This window comes from Scyliorhinus torazame, chromosome 8 (assembly GCF_047496885.1).
Source record: "Scyliorhinus torazame isolate Kashiwa2021f chromosome 8, sScyTor2.1, whole genome shotgun sequence".
Classification (NCBI taxonomy): domain Eukaryota; kingdom Metazoa; phylum Chordata; class Chondrichthyes; order Carcharhiniformes; family Scyliorhinidae; genus Scyliorhinus; species Scyliorhinus torazame.
This window is the reverse complement of record NC_092714.1, coordinates 34,141,139-34,157,407: the sequence shown is the minus strand read 5'-3', so window position 1 is coordinate 34,157,407 and position 16,269 is coordinate 34,141,139. Positions and strand designations below refer to the sequence as shown.

The following is a 16,269-nucleotide window of genomic DNA, read 5'->3' as shown; positions in this document are numbered from 1 at the left end:
CTGATTTTTGCCCACTCACTTAACCTATCTATGCCCCTTTGTAGCTCTTTACATCCTCTTCATAATTTCCTACCTATCTTTGTGTAATCAAATTTACCAACAATACCATCAGTCCCTTCATCCAAGTCATTTATATAAATTGTAAAATGTTGAGGTCCCTGCACTGTATGGCACAGTGGTTAGCACTGTTGCTTCACAGCGCCAGGGACCCAGGTTCGATTCCCGTGCTTGAGTCACTGACTATGCGGAGTCTGCATGTTCTCCCTGTGTCTGCGTGGGTTTCCTCCAGGTGCTCCAGTTTCCTCCCACAAGTCCTGAAAGACGTGCTTGTTAGGTAAATTGGACATTCTGAAATCTCCCTCTATGTATCCAAACAGGTGCCTCGGTGTGGCGACTAGGGGATTTTAACAGTAACTTAATTGTAGTGTTAATGTAAGCCTACTTGTGACACTAATAAAAATTATTATTATTGATCCCTGTGGCACACCACTCATCACATCCTGCCAACCAGAAAAAGACCTATTTATGCTAATTATTTCCTGTTAGCTAGCTAATCTTCAATCCATGTCAATATGTTACCCCCACACTATGAACTTTTATTTTACACAACTTTTGATGTGGCTCCTTATCAAATGCTCTTTATCCACAGCACATGTGACTCCTTCAAAGAATTCATGTAAATTGATTAAACGTGATTTCTCTTTCTCAAAATGCTGCCTAATCACCTTGAATTTTTCAAAGTACCCTACTGTAACATCTTTAATAATGGTTTCCAAAATTTTCCCTATGACAGATGTTAGGCTAACCAGCCTGTAGTTTCCTGCTTCCTTCTGCCTCCCTTCCCTGAATCTAACAAATTATGGAAAATTGATGCATCAACTATCTCATTAGCGACTTCTTTGAAGACTTTGAGGTGAAGTCCATCTGGACCAGGGGACTTGTCAGCTTGTAGACACAACAATTTGTTCAGTACTGCTTCCCAAGTGATTAAGTTTCTCGAGTTCCTCAAGTAGTTGTTCCGAACAGGTTCAGAGGAGTGAGCTGGTTTTTCTTTGTCCAACTCCTAGGTTGGTTATAACTGAGATTGTATTTTTTAATGATCTTTACTGTCACAAGTAGGCTTACATTAACACTGCAATGAAGTTACTGTGAAAAGCCCCGATTTGATATTGCCAATTGAGTATGTACTTAACTGTGCATAGCTCGGTGTAAGAATTAAGCCAGGCATATTTCTTGGGTTAACAACTAAAGTTTTGGACTTCCGGCGACGGCGGCGGGAGGCAGCTGCACAATAGAGGGCTCCCGTTCGGGAACGGCATTTTCGGGGCTTTAAACCTGGTCCCAGGGTCCACGGAGGCAACAAAAGCAGGGAGAAGGCACAGAGGTGGCAAAGTGAAGGCACAGTGAAGAAAAATGTCGAGGGTGAGCAAAAGAACGTCCGTAAGGAAAACAGCTGAAGGTCTGTCGGGGAGTGGAAAAGTCACTGCGGGGTCACCAAGGAAAATGGAGCCTGGAGCACCAGGGAGCCGCATTGCTTACGGCTGAAGAAATAACCAAGGTGATGGCTGCGGAATTCGAAAGGCAGTTTACAAAATACATGGAGACAATGAGGAAGGAGATGAGAGAGGTTTTGGGTGTGCTGGTGGGGGAGGCGATTTCCCCGGTGACGAAGGCGGTGGCGAGCGCAGTGGCGGAGGTGCGAGAGCAAGGGGAGGCGCTGAAGGAAGTGGAGGAGACGTTATTGCAGCACGGTGATCCACTTGCCTCGATGGGGAAGGAGATGCGGAAGGTGATGGACATTAACAAGGATCTGCGAGGAAAAATGGAAGACCTGGAAAACCGATCCAGGCGACAGAATTTGAGGATTGTGGGGCTGCCCGAAGGAGTTGAAGGACCGAGGCTGACTGAGTATTTTGCCGCGATGCTGGCAAAACTATTGGGGGAGGGGGAGGATCCCTCCCGATATGAACTGGATTGGGCTCATTGGTCGTGGAGGCCTGTACCAAAGGCGAGTGAGCCGCCAAGGGTAGTGACTCTGTGCTTCCGTAGGTACAGTGTGAAGGAGAAGGTCCCGAGCTGGGCCAAGCAGAAGCGGGTGGTGCAGTGGGCTGGAGCTGGTATATGTGTATACCAGGACTTTACGGTGGAGCTGGCGAGGAGGCGGGCTGCCTTCAACCGGGTGAAGAGGGCACTGTACATTAGCAAGGTGCAGTGCGGCATTTTATATCCAGCGAAGCTGAGGGTGACTTACAAGCTCAGGGACTTTTATTTTGGAACGGCGGAAGCAGCGGAGGAGTTTGCGAAGGCAGAAGGACTGTGGCAGAACTGAGAAATTGAGAAATGGCCATGTGCCGTGTAACCTCATGACTTTATTTTCTTTTTTGTTTCACTGCGTGCGGGTGTATGGGCTAAAGGAGCCAATGTTGTATATATTTGGACAAGGGAAGTGATGGGACTTTCTCGAAATGAGGGCTCTTTGGGGTGTAGGTGGATAAGTGGGGTTTGTGTGCTAAAAGGGGATTTCTGGGCTTTCCTAGGGCTGGGCAAGGGGGAAAGGGACCCAGACGGGGGCCTCCACGCTGGCCGGTTTAAGCCGGCCAGTGAACGGGAGTGAGGTGGGAGGGGCTGCGGCCATCGGAGCCTGGCAGAACAAGGTGAGTGGTCTAGCCGGGGTGGAAAGTTGGGAGGAAGGAACCGAGGTTGGGGGGGGGGAGGGGTTTTACAAGAGGCAGTGGACGGTAGGAGTTGGAGACTGGGGGGGGGGGGGGTTACAACTCTTGGGTATCATGTACGGTACTCTTTCAGAGGTTGGAGGGTGTTGAGTGTGGGGAGGGGGAGTGGACTCTATAGGTCAATGGTGACCACGCGCGGTCCCGGACTCCTTTTTCTTTTTCTCCTTTGTTTTTTTGTTTCCACCGTGGGAGGGTATGTTTTATTGGATGCATATATTGACAGGTGGGCTGTTGTTTGGGGGGGTGGGAGGATGGGATCGTTGGTATTGTTAAGGGGATTGATTTTGTATTTGTTACCGTTTACTGTTTGTGGGTGGGGTGTAAATTTTGAAGGAAAATGTGAAAATGGAGAATAAAAACATTTTTAAAAAAACCTAAAGTTTTATTACTAAAACTAACTCTGATAAAGATACAGAATTTATTCATAGAATATGACCATTAATGCAAAAAATGCATGCACTGCTTCCCGAAAAGAAATAAAACTTTACAGAATATCCAATGTTAAAATTTGGCCAAGTAAAATAGTTAAAAGTCAAAAACATTGTTTACTGATTGTCTGAAAACTTCATCACAGCTAGAAGAGTCACTTTCCGCAATGGCTTCTAGTACTTTGGCTTCCCATGGAGCAGTTGCTCTGCAGTCATGGCTGGTTGAGTCTCTTTTGTTACCTTCTTGAAGAGAGCAGTGTTGAGTTGGAATCCTCCTAATGAACTCTTCCAGCAGGTTTTCAAGCCACAAGCTGGGCTCAACTTTGTTGAGGGAGACGGGGCTTGAGGCTGTTGCCCGTACTGGTAATGTAGCAGTCTCTGCCAGTTAGTTCAAATCCAGTTTATTTTACACCAAAGTGGTGGGTGACATGACTTCTCTTTGGTTTCAACCTGGGATTTACCTGAGCCATTGGCGGGATCTTCCTGACCCACCGACGGTGCACCCCGCCGTGGGTTTCTGGCGGCGTGGGGTGGATTCAGTGGGAACTCGCACTGATGGCGGCTGGACCAGAAGATCCCACCTGCAGGCCGTCCCTCGCTGCCCAGAAACACACTGCGGGGAGGGCAGAGAATCTCTCCTATTGTCTCTGACGACTCTGGACTTTGTCTCCATAAAGTGGCTTATGATCTTCACAAAGGCTAGTGACTGTTGTTCAGGCCAAAATGTTCTTTTCAATAAGTTAATTTATCTATCCAGCAGATGACATTTCAATTTAATGTTCTGTGTAGCACATCTTTGTAACATGATTCTGTCACTGAGGACCCCAAGTAGGAAGATACGATTTTAAAATCAGTATTTTTTCACATTATTTTTAAAATATCAACTCTGAACTTCCTGGCCATGGCTACATTGCACGGAATGATAACTAAATTTAGGTAGTATAGACATGTACACGACATGATCTGACCCTTGAGGCTCTGTATGAACCTAGAAGTTTGCTGAATAATCATAATCTTTATTGTCATAAGTAGACTTGCATTATCACAGCACTGAAGTTACTGTGAAAAGCCCCTAGTCTCCACATTCGGGTACACTGAGGGAGAATTTAGAATGTCCAAATTACCCAACAGCACGTCTTTTGGGACTTGTGGGAGGAAACCGGAGCTCCCGGAGAAAACCCACGCAGACACTGGGTGAATGTGTAGATTCCACACAGACAGTGACCCAAGCCGGGAATTGAACCGGAGACCCTGGCGCTGTGAAGCAACAGTGCTAACCACTGCCAGTTGATCTGATGTTGATTTAAAATCCCAGCTTTGTAAATCTGCTTTTTGCATTGTGAAAACAGCTCTTTATTTATGTGGTGTATTTTATATCGGCCTTGGGTAGATCATACTAGTTTCAACATGGTTCTCCTAATGATTTAAATGATCTTGAGAAGCAAAATAAATAGCTTATGTGCAGGTATCTATTTTCACTTGCAAGCAAAATTGTAGCTTTGATCGTTACAGCAGCTAATTCCCTATTGACTGTTGATTTGTATCTGTTATATAAGAAAATCATTTTTCTTCTTTTTTCTTGGGTTTCTGTATGGGAATTTGTTTTAGACTATTAGGAGCATGATGGATCAATGGTTACATGTATTATGGGGTGTTATACTAAGCCACAGATGTCCCAGGTTTGATTGCTGGTCTATACTGAGTTAAGATACTGGCCACAGCAGTAGTGGAAGCACTTTAATTAGAGCTGAGGGATACTTTCTGCTGAAAATTGTGTATGTTATCTTGATATGACCTTTATAAATTTCTGATTGGCAGTAGTAGCCTGGATGAGGAGTTCTTTGGAATGCTTTCAAGATAGATCAGCATGTTCTGGAACCAACTAGAGAGGAGGCTATATTAGACTTGGATTGTGCAATTTGACAGGATTAATTAATGACCTGCGAGTAAAGTACCCCTAGATAGCAGCAACCACAATATAATTGAATTTTACATCCAATTTGAAAGGGAGAAGAGTGGGTCTAAGACTAGAATTTTGAACTTGAATAAGGGCAGCTATGTGGGCACGACGCTGAGCTAACTGAAGTGAACTGGGATACTAGGCTAGAGGGCACATAGAACATAGAACATAGAACATAGAACAATACAGCGCAGTACAGGCCCTTCGGCCCACGATGTTGCACCGAAACAAAAGCCATCTAACCTACACTATACCATTATCATCCATATGTTTATCCAATAAACTTTTAAATGCCCTTAATGTTGGCGAGTTCACTACTGTAGCAGGTAGGGCATTCCACGGCCTCACTACTCTTTGCGTAAAGAACCTACCCCTGACCTCTGTCCTATATCTATTACCCCTCAGTTTAAGGCTATGTCCCCTCGTGCTAGCCATTTCCATCCGCGGGAGAAGGCTCTCACTGTCCACCCTATCTAACCCTCTGATCATTTTGTATGCCTCTATTAAGTCTCCTCTTAACCTTCTTCTCTCTAACGAAAACAACCTCAAGTCCATCAGCCTTTCCTCATAAGATTTTCCCTCCATACCAGGCAACATCCTGGTAAATCTCCTCTGCACCCGCTCCAAAGCCTCCACGTCCTTCCTATAATGCGGTGACCAGAACTGTACGCAATACTCCAAATGCGGCCGTACCAGAGTTCTGTACAGCTGCAACATGACCTCCTGACTCCGGAACTCAATCCCTCTACCAATAAAGGCCAACACTCCATAGGCCTTCTTCACCACCCTATCAACCTGGGTGGCAACTTTCAGGGATCTATGTACATGGACACCTAGATCCCTCTGCTCATCCACACTTTCAAGAACTTTTCCATTAGCCACATATTCCACATTCCTGTTTTTCCTTCCAAAGTGAATCACCTCACACTTCTCTACATTAAACTCCATTTGCCACCTCTCAGCCCAGCACTGCAGCTTATCTATATCCCTCTGTAACCTGCTACTTCCTTCCTCACTATCGACAACACCACCGACTTTAGTATCGTCTGCAAATTTACTCACCCACCCTTCTGCGCCTTCCTCTAGGTCATTGATAAAAATGACAAACAGCAACGGCCCCAGAACAGATCCTTGTGGTACTCCACTTGTGACAGAACTCCATTCTGAACATTTCCCATCAACCACCACCCTCTGTCTTCTTTCAGCTAGCCAATTTCTGATCCACATCTCTAAATCACCCTCAATCCCCAGCCTCCGTATTTTCTGCAATAGCCTACCGTGGGGAACCTTATCAAACGCTTTGCTGAAATCCATATACACCACATCAACTGCTCTACCCTCGTCTACCTGTTCAGTCACCTTCTCAAAGAACTCGATAAGGTTTGTGAGGCATGACCTACCCTTCACAAAGCCATGCTGACTATCCCTGATCATATTATTCCTATCTAGATGATTATAAATCTTGTCTCTTATAATGCCCTCCAAGACTTTACCCACTACAGACGTGAGGCTCACCGGTCTATAGTTGCCGGGGTTGTCTCTGCTCCCCTTTTTGAACAAAGGGACCACATTTGCTATCCTCCAGTCCTCTGGCATCAATAGAGAAGCATTGGCAGACATTTCAGAGGATGTTTCCGAATACTCAGAATAAGTATATTCCTGCTATAAAGAATTCTTAAGGGAGGAGCCACCTAAGGGAGGAGCCACCGTCCACGGTTAACTAAAGAAATAACGGGAAGCATCAAACCTGAGGAAAAAACATAGAACTGCACAAAGATGAATGGCATGTCAGATGGTTGGTTAGAATATAAAGAAGAGCAGAGAATGGTTAATCAGGAGAAAGAGATTAAAGTATGAGAGGAAGCGAGTTAGAAATGTAAAAACATAGTAAGAGTTTCTCGAAGTATTTAAACAGAAAGAGTAGGTAAAGTGAATTTTCTTCTCGAGAGTGACAGTGGGGAGTTAATAGTAAATAATAAATAAATGGCAGATGAAATTAAGTAAATATTTTGCTGTTTGTCGTCGAAGATATCAAAACATTCCAGTAATAATTGTATATCGGGGGTGGAAATGAAATGAAAATCGCTTATTGTCACAGGTAGGCTTCAAATGAAGTTACTGTGAAAAGCCCCTAGTCGCCACATTCCAGCGCCTGTTCGGGGAGGCTGTTACGGAAATTGAACCGTGCTGCTGGCCTGCCTTGGTCTGCTTTCAAAGCCAGCAATTTAGCCCTGTGCTAAACAGCCGGAACTTGGTGAAATTATGATCACCTAGGGAAGCGGTACTGAACAAGCGGTGATGGAGCAGCGGGATAAGTCTCCCATGTCTTGATGGACTTCATACTCAAGTCTAAAAAGAGATGGCAAATGAGGTAGCACGTGTTGGTATTAATTTTCCAAAATTCCCTAGATTCTGGAAAGCTTCAATCAGACTGAAAAGTATCAAATCTAACCTCTCTATTCAAGAAGATAGGCATGAAACCAGAAACTATAGGCCAGTTAGCTTGGCGTTTGTCATGGGGAAGGTGTTAGAATCAATCATTAAGGAGACAAGCCGAAGGTAATTGGGAAGAGGTCAGCATTGTTTTATGAAAGGGGAAAACCTGTTTAGCCAATTTACTAGAGTCCTTTGAAGGTGTACCCTTTGTGCATGGAGGGGAGCCTGTAGATGTATTTGGATTTCCAGAAAGCGTTTGATGAGGTACTACATTAAAGGTTGCTGCAGAAAATAAAAGCTCCGGATGTAGGGGTAACCTATTGAATTGAAGATTGGCTGGTTGGCAGAAAAGAGTGTATGCAAAATGGGTCTTTGTCTGATTGGCATGATGTGACGATTGGGGTCCCACAGGGGTTTGTGCTGGGGCCTCAACATTTTATAATTTACATCAATTACTTAGATGAGTGGAGCAAAGGCATGGTAGCTAAATTTGCAAACAATACAAAGATCGGGAAGTATGTTGTGAAGAAAACATAGAGTTTGCAGATGGATACAGACAGGTTGAGTGAGTGGTAAAAAATCTGGCAGATGGAGTATAAATTGGGAAAATGTGAAGTCCACTTTGGCAGAGTATTACTTAACTAGAGAACAACTGCAGAATGCCAAGGTGCAGAGGGATCTAGGTGTTCTTGTGCCTTGTGCATGAATCTTACAGCTAGTATGCAGGTGCAGCCAGTAATAAGAAAGACTAATAGAATGCTATCCTTTATTACTAGAGGAATTGAGCATAAAGGTAAGGGTGCTATGCTTCAGCTGTACAGGGCATTGGTGTGATCACATTGACTGTGCATTGAGTTTGGTCTCCTAATTTTTAGGAAGGATGTAAATGCATTGGAGGTGGTTCAGAGGGAGTTTACTAGATTGATAGCTGGAATGAGTGAGTGGGTTATCTTATGAACACAGTACGAAGTCTTACAACACCAGGTTAAAGTCCAACAGGTTTGTTTCAATGTCACTAGCTTTCGGAGCGCTGCTCCTTCCTCAGGTGAATGCAGAGGTCTGTTCCAGAAACACACACAGACAAATTCAAAGATGCCAAACAATGCTAGGAATGCGAGCAGGTGATTAAATCTTTACAGATCCAGAGATGGGGTAACCCCAGGTTAAAGAGGTGTAAATTGTATCAAGCAAGGACAGTTGGTAGGATTTTGCAGGCCAGATGGTGGGGGATGAATGTAATGCGACATGAATCCCAGGTCCCGGTTGAGGCCGCACTCGTGTGCGGAACTTGGCTATAAGTTTCTGCTCGGCGATTCTGCGTTGTCGCGGGTCCTGAAGGCCGCCTTGGAGAACGCTTACCCGGAGATCAGAGGCTGAATGCCCTTGACTGCTGAAGTGTTCCCCGACTGGAAGGGAACATTCCTGCCTGGTGATTGTTGCGCGATGTCCGTTCATTCGTTGTCGCAGCGTCTGCATGGTCTCGCCAATGTACCATGCTTCGGGACATCCTTTCCTGCAGCGTATGAGGTAGACAACGTTGGCCGAGTCGCACGAGTATGTACCACGTACCTGGTGGGTGGTGTTCTCACGTGTAATAGTGGTATCCATGTCAATGATCTGGCACGTCTTGCAGAGATTGCCATGACAGGGTTGTGTGGTGTTGTGGTCACTGTTCTGAAGACTGGGTAGTTTGCTGCAAACAATGGTTCGTTTGAGGTTGCGCGGTTGTTTGAAGGCAAGTAGTGGGGGTGTGGGGATGACCTTGGCAAGATGTTCATCGTCATCAATGACGTGTTGAAGGCTGTGAAGAAGATGACGTAGTTTCTCCGCTCCGGGGAAGTACTAGACGATGAAGGGTATTCTGTCGGTTGTGTCCCATGTTTGTCTTCTGAGGAGGTCGGTCCGGTTTTTCGCTGTGGCGCGTTGGAACTGTCGATCGATGAGTCGAGTGCCATATCCCGTTCGTACGAGGGCATCTTTCAACGTCTGTAGATGTCTGTTACGCTCCTCCTCGTCTGAGCAGATCCTGTGTATACGGAGCGCTTGTCCATAGGGGATGGCTTCTTTAATGTGTTTAGGGTGGAAGCTGGAGAAGTGGAGCATCATGAGGTTATCCGTGGGTTTGCGGTAAAGCGACGTGCTGAGGTGACCGTCCTTGATGGAGACGAGTGTGTCCAAGAATGCAACTGATTTTGGAGAGTAGTCCATGGTGAGTCTGATGGTTGGATGGAACTTATTAATGTCATCGTGTAGTCGTTTCAGTGATTCTTCGCCGTGGGTCCAAAGGAAAAAAATGTCATCGATGTATCTGGTGTATAACGTCGGTTGAAGGTCCTGTGCGGTGAGTAGGTCCTGTTCAAACTTGTGCATGAAGATGTTGGCGTATTGGGGTGCGAATTTGGTCCCCATGGCTGTTCCGTGCGCCTGGATGAAGAACTTGTTGTCGAAGGTGAAGACGTTGTGATCCAGAATGAAGCGGATGAGTTGCAGAATTGCGTCTGGAGATTGGCAGTTGCCGGTGTTGAGTACTGAGGCTGTTGCAGCAATGCCGTCGTCATGGGGGATGCTGGTGTAGAGTGCCGAGACGTCCATTGTGACGAGGAATGTTCCTGGTTCAACTGGTCCATGGGTGCTGAGTTTCTGTAGGAAGTCCGTCGTGTCGCGACAGAAGCTGGGTGTACCTTGTACGATGGGTTTCAAGATGCCCTCGATGTAGCCAGAGAGGTTCTCACACAGGGTCCCATTGCCTGAAACGATAGGGCGGCCTGGTGTGTTGGCCTTATGTATTTTCGGAAGGCAGTAGAGATCTCCAATGCGGGGAGTACGTGGGATGAGAGCACGTAGGGTGCTCTGAAGATCTGGATCCAAGGTCTTGATCAGTCTGTTAAGTTGGCGGATGTGTTCCTTGGTCGGATTTGCGGGTAACTGTCTGTAGTGTTCTTGGTTGTTCAGTTGTCGGTATACTTCTTTGCAGTAGTCCGTTCTGTTCAGTACGACAGTGGCCCCCCTTTGTCTGCTGGTTTGATGACGATGCTGCGGTTGGTCTTGAGAGCGCGGATGGCATTGCGTTGTGCTTGGGTGACGTTCGGGGCTGTCTTGTGAATGCGACTGATTAATCTGGCATTGACACGACTCCTGACGGCTTGAGCATACATGTCGAGTCGAGGGCAGCGGCCTTCCGGAGGGGTCCAATTCGACTCTTTCCTCTTCGGTTGCCGCACCGCAGATCTCTCGGTCTGCTGTTCCGGTTCATTGGTAGTCTGCTTGGGTTCGCTGTTGGCCTCTTGGGGTCTGGGAGAATTGTCAACTTGTCAGACTACACCCTTCAACCAGACGAAATCGAAGTCCTCAGCAGAGGGCTCAATTTCTGCATCACCACCAAAATGGACCCCATCAGTCTCGTGGCAGACACGGAGGAATTCATCAGGCGAATGAGGCTCCGGGAATTCTTCCACAGATGTTTCCTCTTGTGGGTGAGTCCAGACCTAGGGGGCATTGTTTTAAAATTAGGTGTTACCCTTTTCGGACCGGGATAAGGGTTATCTTTTTCTCTCTTTGAGGGTTGTGCAACTTTGGAATTTTCCGGCTCAGAAGGTGGTGGAGGCCGGGTCACTAAATACTTTTAAGGTAGCGGCAGATAAGATTCTTGCTGGATAAGGGAATCAAAGGTTATTGAGGATCGATGGGAATGTGGAACTTAACGTGAACAGATCAGCAAAGATCTTATTAAATGGTGAAGCAGGCTCGAGGGGGCGAATGACCTGTTTCTGTTCCTATTTTGTATGCTCGTATGATGGTAATAACTGAAGACGGGCTTCAGAATTATCATGGTCTGCCATTTTCGTGCATAATCTGCCGCCAGTCCTGCAATTGTTTCCATGTCAGAGGGAGCAGTCAGAGAATTCCTTGTGACTGACTATGGATGGTCATATTGGCACAGTATGGAGAGTTATGTTCTGCTGTGGTTTCCATAATAGCGTAACGACCTGACACAGATGAGGCTCACCTACAAAGAATGGAAAGTTTGTAATTGTGAGCCAGAATTGCTTTCAAAGGAGAAGGAGAAGTAAAAAAAATAAAAGCAGCATTGAAAATCAGAGTGGCAAAAATACCTTTTAACTTGAGATTTCTATGTGCATTTTTCCCCAAGCTTCAATTGCTTTGATTTAAGTAATATATACATGTTTGTATTTGGTATTTGAAATTGGTTTGATAAATATGTATACAACGAACACCAAACTGGACATTCTTATACAAGTTTGTACTGCCGTACATTTATCAAGAGACATTTCTGTAAGTGAATTCCTTTTTCGTGTTTTAAAAAGTCAGCTTTACGTGAGCTGTGATTAGAACCACAGTTCACTCTGTATTGTTGAAGTATAATACATTTGTACTGCATAATTGTGATATTGCTTGTTGAAAATGTTGGAACTAATTGCATTTTTCTTTCATTACTTTTCAAAGTTGTGACTGACATATCTTGACCATCTAAATTAATTGTTGCTTTGTCTTTATTATCAGTTCACAATTCTTTTTTGCACGTGCCATCTGATAGTGGCTTGCTATCAAACTAACCTGCTTTGTTCATTGTGTTTTGTTCTTAGGATTGAGTAAGCTGCTATGAGAAAGAAAGATGGAGAAAGAAGAGTTGAATCTGATAAATGACTACAGGTACAGAAGCTACTCTGCTACAATTGATAAAGCTTTGAAGAACTTTGAATCCTCCAGTGAATGGGCAGACCTTATCTCCTCACTGGGAAAGCTTAACAAGGTGAGTAGACATGTTATATGGTGTAATAGTGCATGCATGTGAGAAAGGGATGGGTTCCAGAAATTGTAATGAAGTTCCCCCCTTCTACAGCAATATGAAGTGCTGAGCGTAGCCATTCTTCTGAATGAGCTAAACTGGCCAAAACACAAATGCTTGGCATAGCTTCAAATGCACCCTTTTGTGGCATTGGCAAGGGCCAATTAATTGGGTAAAGAAAAAACACACTAATAGGGGGGAGTGCTGGTGATCAGCTATGACTAAGTTGAATGGCGGAGCAGACTTGAAGGGCCGAATGGCCTACTCCTATTTTCTGTGCTTCTAATTGTATCTGTCTTTTCAGGGTGGTGACATTTAAATTCAGCTGATTTTTAAAACATGTCAAAGATGGAAAACCTTTTAAAATTCCTCCATGTCTTTTAAAATAAATATTTTATTCATGATGTTTTCAGTTTTATACTGAAAAATAAGACACACAACATCAGAAATCAACCACACTCCAAACATCCAGATCTCTGCCTCCTTTTCCAACTATAATAACAAAAGAACCCCCCCCCCCCCCCCCAACGCTGATGTTTCACTCTTTAAAGAAGTGGATGAACAACCTCCAACTCGAAGAACCCCTCATCTAATCACAAACTTTATCTTTTCCAGGTGCAGTACTCCACCAAGTCACTCACCCACACCGTCACTTTAGGCGGCTCCGAGTCCTGCCACCCTAACAGCATCTACATCCGGGTTATCGGGGAGGAAAAGGCCAACACGGCCACTCTCCCCACATGCACTCCCGAATCTCCCGGACCTCCAAATATTGCCACCTACGAGCTCAGAGCCACTTCACCCCAGCATCTTCGACATAGTTCCCGCGAAGGCCTTCCAAAACTCCTGCAACTTCACACATGCCCAAAACACATGGACATGATTCACCGGTCCCCTTGTCTTCTACTCCTGGAAATAACTGATTCATCCGTGACACCGTCATGTGCGTCCTATTCATCACCTTAAATTGGATGAGACTCAGTCTTGCACATGAGGAGGAGGTGTTTACCCTCCGCAGGGCCTCACTGCATACACCCACCCCCAGTTCCTCTCCCCGTTTCCATTTTATTTCCTCCACCGAAGACTGCCCACTCCAATAACTCCCCATATACGTCCAAGATCCTTCCTTCCCGATCTCTACCTCAGACAAAATTTTATTTTGCAGCACTGGGGGTGGTATCCTTGGAAATGTAACCAACTCCTTTCTAATGAAGTGCCGAACTTGCCCTCTCCCACACCCTAAACATGGAGTGTAGGCCTGCCGCCGGAACAAACCTGTGATTGCCACAAATCGGCACGCACAGTGACATCGCCTCCATCTTAAAATGCTGCCGGCATTGATTCCACACCCGTAGCACGGATACCATCACCGGGCTTGTGGAGTATCGGGTCGGCAAGAATGGAAGAGGTGCAATGACAACTGTTCCTCTAGACGAGGCTTCCTCCATCCACCCCACACTGACCTCTACCCCACTGCCCACTTCCTGAACTTTTCAACAGTAATGGTTCAGTAGCGCCAACCCGCCACTTAGTTTGGCCGTCTCCAAAAACGCCCTCCTGATTTGGGGTACCTTACCCGCCCACAGATCATCCTATTGACCCTACCAAAAAAAAGATTTAGGCACTAAAATCGGGAGGTTGTGGAAGACAAATTTCTCCATGTCTTAATTTGTGATGGGAGCTGCTGAACTCTCTTAAGGGATGCAAATGAGTATCTTGTTGTTGCTTTTTCTACCCCATCAGTCGTGCTCAGTGACTCAGATACAAATAGCTGGAAAATCAGAAATTATCCCCAAATTATTTTGGGTGTTAATGTGGAGGAAATTAATTTGCAAGTGCTGGTGTTGGAGCTGTTATTGTCATGTGGAATGTGTTAGGTGTCACCATTCTGGTCTCAATTTGCATCATCCAATACTGAGAACTCCAGTAGGCTACGTGCTAACAAGCCTCGGCTAATGCTATTCTGCTTGTGAATAGCACAGGGCAGTTGTCTTTTGAGTATACATTCCTCTTTGTGAGGAGGGTCCCTTGTCTGATCTTAAATTGATGACACTGTGAGGATTCATGAATGCATTGTATGTATTTTTGAGTTGAAATTAGTTTCCTGGGCTGAGGGATATGCTGTTCCGAGAGATAGATTCTGTCACAACTGCCGTTTTAAAGATTGCAACAGTTTTAAATTCCATTTGATACAAAGGGTTGTAACTGATATCATGAAACAAGATTCTCAGTAGATCAATTGACCTTGGAGCCATTCAAAGTGTGATATTGGAAAATTTGTTTCATACGAGATATATGTGACACAGGAGATCTTAGGTTTGCGGTTCTAATGCAGTCTTGAGCCCCTTACTGCTTCTAGATAAATCAGCAGAATTCTGGAGGCAAACAAAATATATATTCTGGTCCATCTATTCTATCTTTGAAAAGTTATTTTGGAAATCAGATGAAAAAAATAATAATTTGGGTTTCCTCCGGGTGCTCCGGTTTCCTCCCACAAGTCCTGAAAGATGTGCTGTTAAGCAATTTGGACATTCTGAATTCTCCCTCAGTGTATCCGAACAGGCTCCGAAATGTGGCGACTAGGGGCTTTCACAGTAACTTCATTGCAGTGTTAATGTAAGCCTACTTGTGACAATAAAGATTATTATTATTACCAATATGCCCATTGACTCCAGGTAGTTTTCTACAAGAGTACAATAGTTTGCTCGTGGCAGTATCTTATAAACTATAAATAACTCACTAGGACTGATTTGTTGGGGCGAAGGAGTGGTTAGCCCTTCTACCTCGCAGTACCAGGGGCCCATGTTCAATTCTGGCCTTGGGTGACTGTGGAGTTTGCATGTTCTCTCGGTGCACATGTGGGTTTCCTCCCACAGTCCAAAGATATGCAGGTTGGGTGGATTGGCCATGTTAAAATTGCTCCTTAGTTTCTAGGGATGTACAGGTTGAGTGAGGTTCCAGGGATAGGGAAAGGGCGTGGGCATAGGTGGAGTGCTCTTTAAGAGGGTCGGTGCTGACTCGATGGGCCGAATAGTCTCCTTCACTGTAGGGATTCTGTGGTTCCAGGTGCATTAGGCACTCGAGCTCCCAAAAGGGCTTTCACCAGAGTCTTACAATCTCATTGGCAACAGGATATTAAGAACATGGTACACAGGCTTCAAAGGAACCAATTATATGCCTTTTAGAACTCACTAAAGGGCCAAGTGACACATGGGCAAAAGTTTTGATATTTGGGGTACATTGTAGAGATTGCTCCTGTACATACAACTTTATGGAAACTTGGGATAAATAGGTAAAAATGGTTAAAACTCTGGGATCTTTTCTTTAATCAACTGGTTTGCAATGGGGATGGCTTGAGTTGTGGGGATGGCTTGAGTTGTGGGTTTGTGTAGTATACAAATGAAACAGCTAGAAATATATCACATCTGTAAGGGGACAGCACTCGTGTACATCTCCTATTAATTACCATCGTGGTTCTTAAATAAGGTTGTCCTTAGTCAGAATTGATGGAGGCAAGGCTGTTGCTAAACTTTACTCTTTGTTGAAGATTCCACTAAGTACAGTTGTTATGGGCCAGGGTTTAGAGAACCCCAAAGAGTATCATGGAGTTCACCTGACCCTCATGGAGTTCACCTGACCCACAACTTTTAATAGATTGTGGTATGGGGAGCACACGGCCCACTCTACAGGTGTGGTACAGCAGAAATCGAAAAGTATTTTTTAAAGCAAAACAATGTTTATTCTATGAACTCAAGTTAACCTTTTTAAAAACATACAGTGAACATCTTAGCAACCATCAATTCAAATACAGCCCCCAAAGAATACAACACTAATCCTTAATAACTTCCCAAACAACATCCAGAAGACAAAAGAAACACCTTTTAACAAAAGTACATCAGGTTTACA

General features: G+C 44.9%; 1 protein-coding gene across 3 annotated transcripts in view; it reads left to right on the top strand.

Annotated features, from left to right (window-relative positions):
• Positions 1–16,269, top strand: part of dop1b (DOP1 leucine zipper like protein B) — a 176,303-nt gene that overhangs the window by 34,256 nt on the left and 125,778 nt on the right. For all 3 annotated transcript variants that reach the window (XM_072513343.1, XM_072513341.1, XM_072513342.1), the window contains exon 2: positions 12,161–12,327. In XM_072513343.1, the coding sequence (XP_072369444.1) occupies positions 12,190–12,327 (138 nt within the window). In that variant the 5' untranslated portion in view covers positions 12,161–12,189. The remainder of the gene's footprint in view (positions 1–12,160; positions 12,328–16,269) is intronic.